General features: G+C 35.6%; 1 protein-coding gene across 4 annotated transcripts in view; it reads left to right on the top strand.

Moving 5' to 3' along the window:
• LOC107669983 (zinc finger protein 40-like) overlaps positions 1–10,968 on the top strand; it is a 59,292-nt gene that overhangs the window by 23,742 nt on the left and 24,582 nt on the right. For 2 of the 4 annotated variants that reach the window (XM_016462420.1, XM_016462423.1), the window contains exon 1: positions 8,636–8,923. The exons of the other annotated variants lie outside the window; for them this stretch is intronic. In XM_016462420.1, coding sequence (XP_016317906.1) covers positions 8,860–8,923 — 64 coding nt within the window. In that variant the 5' untranslated portion in view covers positions 8,636–8,859. Of the gene's footprint in view, positions 1–8,635; positions 8,924–10,968 lie in introns of those variants that run through there. 4 annotated transcript variants of the gene reach the window in all.

The raw sequence follows: 10,968 nt of genomic DNA, 5'->3' as shown, positions 1-10,968 counted from the left end.
TATAATTTATTTTAATTATTTATAGTGATAAAAAAATGTTATGTGTTATAATTATATAAAAATAAAAAAGACTAGAAAGAGAGAGTGAGGTGTGGAGGAATAGAGGAGAGAAAAATGATTTGAAATTGAGGTGCATAGCATAAGAGGTAAAGATGAAGGGAGAGATGGATAATTGTTATTTGTGCACTTTCCGTTTCGCTCATCTCACCATGTTAGATTACATAATGCTGCTTCCAGCCAGGCTCTGATCGGAACGGGAAAACACAGAAAGCAACTCGCAAACACACACACAGACACACACACACACACACACACACATCATCATGTTGCTTTGGCTGACACTCTGAGCCAAAGCGCCAGGCAGCCTGACATACACACACTCACACACATGCTGCTCCAAAAGAGCCAACGGAAATCAAATCATATTCTCACAATATTTCCCTGTAATATAGTGCCACAGATTTTGTGTATTGGCTGCATTGTAATTCAGATAGATTAGTGCAGTGTTTCCGGTGGATTTTAAAAAATATGCACTGGTGCATGATGTTCCTGGCTAATATTACCCACAACTCCTTGCAATATGAATGAGGAGGGGTTTCTGACAGTTCTGTATAATCACAGTCTAAAATTAACACTTGCTAAGTGCCATATAAGAGTACAAATGGGATTTGTTTAGTAAAGTGTGTAAAATGTTAGTTTGCTGGTGACTTTATTAGGAGTTTCAGCATTAGATTGGGTTCAGGTTGAGTTGTGCAGTCAACAGTCTCTCCTTGATGATGCAAGGGACAAGATGATCTCATTTTATTTAAAAAAACAAACAAAAAAACAGTTGTTGCGACTTCTAATTTTCAATTTGTCCTCCAGAATATCGTGTTGGAACTTGCAGAATCTTCCTTGCGTCAGTTAAGAAGAACAAAATCACAATAGCCACATACACACTATAAAGTTTCAGGAGTGACAACCGCATTTAAATACAGGGGTGAATCCCCTAAATTATCATTTTGTGTGTATATGGAGCAAATACAGTCCAACCACAAAACATGTTCATACTTCAGAATCAAAATGATTGTGACTTGAGAGAACAGCTGTTGGCATGTTTTTATCAGGTGAGAACCACAGAAAGCTGATCGCAGGTCAGTATGAAGGTTTTGAAGGCTTGGGGATTTTCTGACTGATGCAATAGCGCGTGCTGTTCTCAGGTCAGTCTGTGTGAAGACAGGAAGTGTATACTTCAGATGAACCAGCCAGAGGGACTCTCAGCTATTCATACATCTAACAGACAGGAAGAGCCCAGAGGGGCAGAGAAACACCTGTTGCCTGTCTCCTGAGACTCTCTCTCTCTCACACACACACACACGATGACAGATGATTAGTGTGCTGTACTATTGACACCATAACATGACTTGTACTAATACTCATACTTGGGTTTAATAAACTTTGCTATGTAGCTCTGCAGGTTTTGTGCTCCAGACATGAATGCTTCCTCAAATTGTGTCTTGTTTAGATGTGATGTTACTTTACTAAGCATATGAATGTACATTTTTCACCTGGCAGATGATAAAACAAAAACATCCCAATAGACTTGTATTGGAGGAGGAACCTGAGACATATCTAGAGACCACAATATCATAGAATATCACTGAGACTTCAGCCAGCCAACCAGAACACCTTAGCAACCACATAGCAATGCCATAGCAACCACTGGTCACACTACGCTAAAACATGTTATTTATTTCGTCATGTAGATCATGTGACACTGAAGACTGGAATAATGGCTGCTGAAAATTCAGCTTTGCATCACAGGATTAAATTACATTTTAAAATATATTCAAATAGATAAGTTATTTTGATTTATATTACACAATATTACTGTTTGTACTGTATTTTTCATCAAATAAATTCAACCTTGGTGAGCATAAGAAATCTATTTCAAAAACATAAAAATATCTTGATTATTCCAAATTTTTGACTTGTAGTGTATGTTCCCTCCCTGCTGAATAAAAAACAGCTTAAACCAGCCTGAGGCTGTTTTCTGGTCTGAGCTGGTCTTTCAGCTGGTTTGAGGAGAGGAGGGAAAAAAACAACAACCCTAAAACCAGCCTATGCTGGTTAGATGGTCTTATCTGGTTTAAGCTGGATGTAGCTGGTTTAAGCTGCATTTGAATATAATTTCATTCTGAAACTGCTAGTAAATTTCACAGTTAATCACCAAGGAAATGTGAAATTTTGAAGTAAAAAGTTTTGTAGACTGAAATGGTTTTAGCTTGTTTTTTGGGGGGGTTTTTTTCAGCACACTGTAACTTATCTGCACTCATATTTCCTTCAGGAAATTGAAAAGTTGCCTACAATTTGATGCTATGTCTACAGTCATGCTAGCTATACAGCTGTAACCAGTAAAATGGTGACCATTGTCTATTTGCCAATTAAACTGAATCCATTTAGCAGCTAAATCCAAATTTGGATTTAGCTGCTAAATGGATTCAGTTTAATTTAGTTAAAAGTACAATCCATTAGTCAATCAGTAAATTAAGGCCTAATAGCATCTACATAGCGTCATTGTTAATTAAAGCCTTGTAGGAAATTTAGCGTTTTCTGTGTACCAATTGAATTCCTTCCGTTCTGTTTCTTACAGTGACACTTTGGAATTTCATAACATGTATAATCCAGGTTACCCAGCAGCGCTAAGTCAGTGAGAGAATTCCATGAATGAATGCTAAACACCCCTGTCCTAATGAGCTCGGAGGGATTAGCATGTTCTCTCTAAACATGACCCATGCGAATCTTCTCGGCTGCCCTGTAACACAGGGTTTCCTGCTATTTTAGCCCTCTATTTTAGCGCTCTCGCAATGCCTTGTCAAAATTCCACCGCTGTTAACTTGGCTAAATCCATTTAGCAGGGGAAATCACAAATTCTCTTTCACATTAGCAGTAGCTAGTACAGGCTGTAGTTGTCGATGGGCGCTGCGTAGAGAGATTAATGTGTTTCGAGAGGGGGGAGGTGGACAGACATGAGACGTTCTGCTAATTTAATGCTTTTGCATAAGGCCAGAGACTTGTGATTTGTCAGAAGACCTTGTTAAACGTAATGAGGTCATGTGACAACAATCTAGTACTGAAACAGTTTTCATAATGTAACCTATTTTGCATAATGTACTGAAAAATGTAGTGCATTATGCTTTACACTTTTAATATAAAATAATATACACTTTTGAAATGTTTCTGAAAGTCTCTTGAGATCACCAAGGCTGCATTTGTTGATCAAAATACAGTAAAAACAATGAAATGTCATTACACTTTAAAATACCCGTTTTCTATTTTAATGTATTTAAAATTGTAATTTATTTCTGTGATGCAATGATACATTTTCAGCATCATTACTCCAGTCTTCAGTGTCACATGATCCTTCAGAAATCATTCTAATATGCTAAATTGGTAATCAAGAAACATTTTTTTATTATCAAGTTGTGCTGCTTATTATTTTTGTGGAAACCCTGATAATTTTACACAATTCTTTAATGAATAGAAAGTTCAAAAGAACAGCATTTATTTGGAATAGAAATCTTTAACGTTATAAATGTATTTACTATCACTTTTAAAACAATTTAATGCATCCTTGCTGAATAAAATTATGATCATTATTATTTTATTTTATTTTATTTTTTGGTAATTTTTTTTTAAATTTTCAAGTCTGAATCCTTTGTTGGAGTTATGACTTTGCAGTTAACTGAAAAATATTCCAGATCTGTGGTGCTTTTGTAGGCGACACAGGGTCGAATCCAGGCTGTGTCCCATTCTGCTGTTTTTGCCAAATATAAAGTAGCAAAATCCCAGAAAATAAAAAATAATCTGAAAAGAATTCTCCAGTGAAAGCCAGTCTTCACTGCGTTAAACAGTCCGTCTACAAGATGATGTATAATTACCGTAAATAGCATGGCAGCTTTCTAAAGAATGCATTGCCCTTTTCTTCTTTTCATACGGTAATATTAATTTTTGATGAGAGCTGGATTCTTTTGCTTCGCTGGAAGTAGGGATGAAAAATCTCAGCGGCATAAAGGATGGGAGTGAATGTGCTTTTGTGTTGGTGCGATACAGTCGCAATGACAGCTGCATTCGACACGAACTCCGCAATTCTCTCACAGAGTGCCTCTGAAAGGAAACGGTGATGGAAGAGAGTTTTCTGCCTCCAGTGTGAGGCCTTTTCTCTTTCTTATTATTCAAACTGTCCTTTTGTCACATTCAGATCGGTTTCAGATTCATATGCAAAGAGACTCTTATTGCAAAGCTGGATTCAGTCTGAGGGAGTGAGAGAGAGAGAGAGAGTGGTTTCCTTTCAAAATGTGTGTAAAACAGGTATATTAAAGCACAGGCATGTTCATTTATAGCCTTATTAAGTTCTACGTACCTTGCTTGTTTGCTTTTAAGCTAATGGATTTATGATTTTCTGGCAAATAATCCCATAGACTTCCCATAGAGAATTAGACTCTTATGCTCATTACATCTTTAAACATACAACTTAATATACGTTATCAAGGTCTGCCCTCATCAAAGGTTTGCTTTAGTGATGTTTTGGGTGTTGGTTTACCATGTCAGTAACAGTCACCTCAGTGACCGTTAAACAGTATTTTTAACTAACCAATGAGTGGCTTTGGCTAAGCTGCCAAAATTCCCCCAGTATAAATGTATTAGCAACTTATAAAAGTAGAACATGGGGATTTCCGACATGTTTGTTTGTTTTCACATGTATTCACATGTAGCCTAAATGAGAATGTGTTTATGCAATTGTGAGCCGTTGAGGTTTGAGTGTGTGTATGATACATGTGTGCACTCTTAAAAATAACAGACTTGGTTGCTAAATGGATTGTAGATTTAAAAAGATCTTGCATTATAGGTTCTTCAGATCAGAGTTTTGGTTTCTTTAAATCACCAGAGCACTAGCTATGTTTCCATCCAAAGTTGTGAATTTAACTTCTGTGCAAAATTGGAATATAGCATAAAACATTTGCGAATAAAGCACAGTTTCCATCCAATGAGTCAGAGAGAACAAAATTGTCACTTCCTGATAAACCAGCACCAAATATCACTAAGAAAAGTAGGAGAAGCCACGACAAAATTTGAGAGCTGAGACTTTGTTTCAAAGGCAATCTACTCTGTCTTGTCTGTGGGCGTGTTGTCAGTAGCCGGGTTTCCATCCAAAGTTGCGAATTTAACTTATGTGCAAAATTGCAATATCGAATGAAACATTTGCGAATAAGCTCGTTTCTATCCAATGAGTCAAAGAGAATAAAATCGTCACTTCCTGATACACTGGCACTAAATATCATTAAGAAAAGTAGGAGAAGCCACTGAATGTAATAATTTTCATATATAATGAATTACTTGTGCCTCAGAGCTAACAGCCGAAACACAATAAATGCAGTCATTGTTTATGGAGGTGGATGCCTGCTGTTTGTGCCGTGTAAGACAGTTCTGGGAGGCAATTATACAGAAATACTTTGACGACAGAATTTGTTCAGGCATTTCAGAATGACCATAACAACATTTCAGATGCTGTGCAACGAGATCGGTCTGCTGGTTAGTCAAGTTATGCCGTCCCATCGCGCAGTCACATGACTTTTTTGATGCGCATGGAGGAATTTGGTCAGTGAATTTATTCGGTAAATGTGTTTCCATGTAAAAGTAAAAACAAATCATTCTTTGTAGAATTTGTGGAATATTCTACAGTCTGCTTTTTTGTGCTGATTGGAAACAATTTTTTAGGGTGTTCATGAACGCAAAAATGTTTCCAGAACAATCAGGGCTGAGAGCTTATTTTTTCCAAAAACAAATTACAAACTGCAATCTTGTTATCCTGACTATTTAGATCTCGGATTAGGCCGTGTCTCTTTCCTAACCGAGCGCTGATTGGAAGTGACACTAATTTCCTTTGCCAAGCGTCATGGGGTTTTTGCTGTGCTTTCCAGTGCAGAATATCGGAAAAGTGGTCAGGAAGGACTTCGTGAAGAGGAGAGGCAGTGTCGACCAAAGTGGTTTTAATTTTTCCTTTTTTTAAATCAAACTTTTTATGCGTGAATCTCATGAAACCTGTCCAGATCACATCAGGCCAAATTAAAAGACAGAAATGAGAAATTATGTTTTACTTAAAGGGGTCATATGATGCTATTTAAATTTTTCCTTTCTCTTTGGAGTGTTACAAGCTCTTGGTGCATAAAGGAGATCTGTAAAGTTGCAAAGACTAAAGTCTCAAATCCAAAGAGATATTCTTTATAAAAGTTAAGAGTCAACCACGCCTACCTAAAACGGCTCGTTCTAACACGCCCCCACATATCTACGTCACGATGTGGGAAGATTTGCATAACGCCGCCCAAATGTTCACGCAAAGAAAGAAGGCGTAACTTTTATTCTCGCTGTAGTATTGTTGTTTCCGCCCCTCTGCTCACTCAAGCCGGCCTCTGCTCACTCTAGGCCGTGGCTCACTCTAGGCCTCCGGCCTCCACTCACTCAAGGCCGCGTTGTGTAACACTTTTTCGTTGTGAAAGCGAAACTACTTTGTTTGGTCTTCCAATGCATAAAAAACATTTAATTACACCAAATACACAAAATAATGTTCTTTTTAGCAGCATCATATGACCTCTTTAAAGAAAATGAAGCCTATTTTGTTTTGTTGCATTATTTTCATGACATTTACATGAAATGTAAACATTTCCTCCCCAAATTCTCATTACTTAAATTTGTTGTATTTTATTTTTTACATTATGCTGATTTAAATATAAAATAAATATAAAAACAAAAATCCTTGTATTACAGCATTAAAGAAATTCTAATGAAAACAACCATAATGGCAGTTACAAAAACTCAAATTTAAAATATTTGGATTCATTACATGAATACATTTTCTTTTTTTTAATTTTGTTAACATTTAGATAACTACATTTGTTAACATGAGATAATGAAAAATACTTAATAAAGCATTTAATTATCCTAGTACGTTAAGTTCAACATTTACTAATACATTATTACAATCAAAAGTTTTGTCTATTAATATTATTTAATGGACCTGAGCTGACACAAACTATCAGTTGTATTTTTATTAACTAACATTAACAAAGATTGATAAATACTGTAACAAATTTATTTTGCATAACTAACATTAATTAATGGGACCTTATGATAAAGCGCCACTGAATTATGTGCTCAATTGTCATAAAATAAAAAAATAAAAAATAAAAATAAAATGTTTGGTAACAGTTTCATTGTTAATTATACATTATTATGCTTACTATAGTAATAAGAGTTAATTATGCATAATTTCATGCAACTAACCACAAACTAAACCCTAATCTTAACCCTAAACATGTAGTATTTTTAGTTTTAATGCAAAACATTTATTTTATTGTTTTTTATTTCAATTTTGGGTTGAAATGTGACCTGGACTTGTTTTTGTGAGATTCACCCTTGATGTTTATCCTGTGGAATCATGTTTGTTGAAATCCCCATGGTGGGATCAACCCAGTGCTTAGAGGGTTAAACCTGCCTGAGAGAAAAAGAAAGCAAGAGAATCCAAGAGAGACACTCATAAAGGAGGGTTTGTGTGGGATTGTGTGGGGCAGGATAGAACAGGATCGCCCACGCTGAGCTCCAGTGATGACATCATCTGTTTGTTTGGTCAGGAACGGCTGGGCCTGCCCTGACCGGGATTCCCCGTCCACTCCACAGGGACACCATGTGACTCTGCTTGTGTGTGTGTGAGGTTGAATGCCTGCGGTGCACGGTCACATTTACACAAGTGCCTCCTATTTTGTGGACTAAAGGGTGTGGTTGCGTTAACTGGGTAAGCAGAACTCTTCTTAGAGGAAGAAGACGCACGCACGCACGCACGCGCACACACACACACACACACACACACACACTTTTGTTTCATGCTTTCACAAGCCAGTAGGGTGAATCTCAGAAAATTTGACAAGAATATGTATAGGTCATATTTCAACCTAGACATTTCAGAAATTATATTTTGCATAAAGAAAATAAAACCCCCTTTTTTTTTGGTCGCAATTTTGCAAAATTATTTTCATGAAAAACAGGCCCATTTCTCTTTCAAATTCTACTTACTGTAATGTAAAAATAATAATTGATTAAATTACATTTATTTATTAATCGTTATATTTTCTTTTACTCCCTTATTATAATAATTTGACAGTTTTGTCAGTAGATTGATGCTTATTTTTTATGATTCTTATATTTATAAAAATGTACAAAAACAAGTCAGGAGCAGTGTTATTTTAGTATCATAAGATACTGTTATAGTTTTAAAAATATTTTGTATTAGTTTTAATTTTTAATTTCTTTCATTTTCATTTTAAAGTTATAAATTTAATAAAATATAAAGTTTATAAATTTGTTTGTTTTAATTTTAGTTATTATAGTGCATCAAGTTAAACTAAATGAAAATAAGAAATGCTGCCTTGGAAACCAGCTGAAATAAATACATTTAGGGTTTTTATATTTTATTTTGTTTCAATTAAAATTTATTTCAAGTATCGAAAATGTTTTTATGCCACTGCGAGTGTGTGTGAGTGTGTGTGTGTTTGTGAGTGTGTGTTTGTGTGTGTTTGTGTTTGTGTGTGTTTGTGTTTGTGTTTGTGTGTGTGTGTGTGTGTGTTTGCATGTGCTGTCCACTGTTAAGTGCCAAAGTGCAATAAGAGAAACTGATGTTATGGGAGGCGACAGGGAGCAGCTATTCTGCTGTCAGTCAGACAGACGGCTGTAAACGAACAGCCACAGACACAAACACACGCACACGCGCTGCTGCACGCTGTTCCAGATCACTCTGGATGGGATTTATTAACCCAACACAATGAGGAAATGAAAACTCACTTCAGAGAAGTGTCACTGATTCAAACATGTCAGCTGTGGCCAAAGAAAACAGGTTTGTCAATCTTTAATTTTTAATTCTGAAAATATACTGATTCTGTTTTAATTATGTTCTAAATTACAAACAATGTTTATTTGTAGGCATTTTTGTTTCCGCAGATCTCTTATTTCTCTTGAATACTATTAAAACGGCAAAAAAGATCATTGTTATTAATTTTGTCATATGAACCGAAGTTGGTTTTAATTTGTTTATAATTTGATGAATACAATGAATAGAAAGGGTATGATATACAGGTATATATATATATATATATATAGATAGATAGATAGATAGATAGATAGATAATATTATATAATATATAATGATATATTACATATATATATAATGATATATATAATATATAATCAAAATAAAATATTAATAAAATAAAATATATCAATATATCAGTTATATTGTATATTACATATATAAGATATGACTGGTTAACTTGTAAACTGTTGCTTTTCTCATCTGGGTTGCACATATGTGAAAAATGTTGAAATATTGACTTATTAATTCATTACATTTATATAGCGCTTTTCTAGGCACTCAAAGCGCTTTACATTGTCAGGGGGATCTCCTCATCCACCACCAGTGTGCAGCATCCACCTGGATGATGCGACGGCAGCCATAGTGCGCCAGAATGCCCACCACACACCAGCTTATTGGTGGAGAGGAGACAGAGTGATGAAGCCAATCAGTAGATATGGGGATTGTTAGGAGGCCATGATGATCAGAGGCCAATGGGCAAATTTGGCCAGGATGCCGAGGTCACACCTCTACTCTTTTCGAAAGACATCCTGGGATTTTTAATGACCACAGAGAGTCAGGACCTCGGTTTAACGTCTCATCCGAAGGACGTATAGTAAATCCGTAGTAAATCCGAAGACTTGATAGTAAATGGCCTAATTTTTGAGTCAGGAAAGATTCATGTCATTGTCAGTTCACACTCGTGTTTCCCTGTTTTTGGCAGATTTTAATAGTCTTGAGCTTTAACTTTCACATCTGAAATGTGAAAAAAGTCACAGGGTTCCAATTAATTAGCAGCCTTTTTATAGTAAATTGATATATGTCCTCTTAAATTCTCTTTCTGAGACACAGTAATTGATCTTGATCACTGTAGGTAAGTTTGCATTAATAACTTTGAGATCATATGCCACTGTTTTATGTAAATATGAAATGTCTATGAAACGTCTTTTCTAAATGTGACGTTTTTAAAAAAAGTTAAAATATGAAATGTTTTCAGTCAAATTAGAAAACTACAACATTTTCTTTCTTTTCTGAGTCCCAGATGAATATTTCTAATTTTCAGAAATGCTTGTTGGTAATTTTTGAGTTCAGCAAATGGTTTGTATTATGGAGTGGCCAATACTATTTTTGACAATTCTGTCTTTTTCCCCATTTCATTTTTTGAAGTACAATGTTGTTTGTCTACTCTTTAGTTTAATACAGTTCTCTGGTTGGGAGCTGTGGTGTCAGGCTGTAATGCACTGGGTTTGTTTCATTTCCTCTTTATGGGAGGTAAAAACAGGAGCATGCTATTTTGCGCAAAGGCTAATATTTGACTGCTGAACCTTCCCGTTTCCAGTGGCGTGATGTCTTTAGCAAGAGCAGCTGCAAACATTGCAGCATCAGTATGAGACATGCAGCAAATTTTTGTTTATCCTCATTCGCTCTTGAGCGAATTCACTGTGCAACAGATTGAGTTTAATCATTGGTGTGTGTCTGTGTGTACAAGTGACTCCCACTTCTGAGTGCAGGTGAACGCATCTACCATGCGGATTCTCTTTGTTAGTCTGTTTAGCTCTCTCTCTCTCTCTCTCTCTCTCTCTCTCTCTCTGTGTATATATATATATATATATATATATATATATATATATATACACATAATATATAATATAAAATAATATATTTTAATAATATAAAATATAAAGTATTAAAAACTATAGTGCATAGATACATCCGTAGATGCGCTGGGACACAATCATCAGTGATGTTTCCTGAGATCATTGGGTGTTTCGGGTCTTTCAACATCAGACACCCTCCCTCAGGCGACCCTG

This window comes from Sinocyclocheilus anshuiensis, unplaced genomic scaffold (assembly GCF_001515605.1).
Source record: "Sinocyclocheilus anshuiensis isolate Anshui unplaced genomic scaffold, SAMN03320099.WGS_v1.1 scaffold160, whole genome shotgun sequence".
Lineage (NCBI taxonomy): Eukaryota > Metazoa > Chordata > Actinopteri > Cypriniformes > Cyprinidae > Sinocyclocheilus > Sinocyclocheilus anshuiensis.
This window is presented reverse-complemented; position numbering and strand designations above follow the sequence as displayed.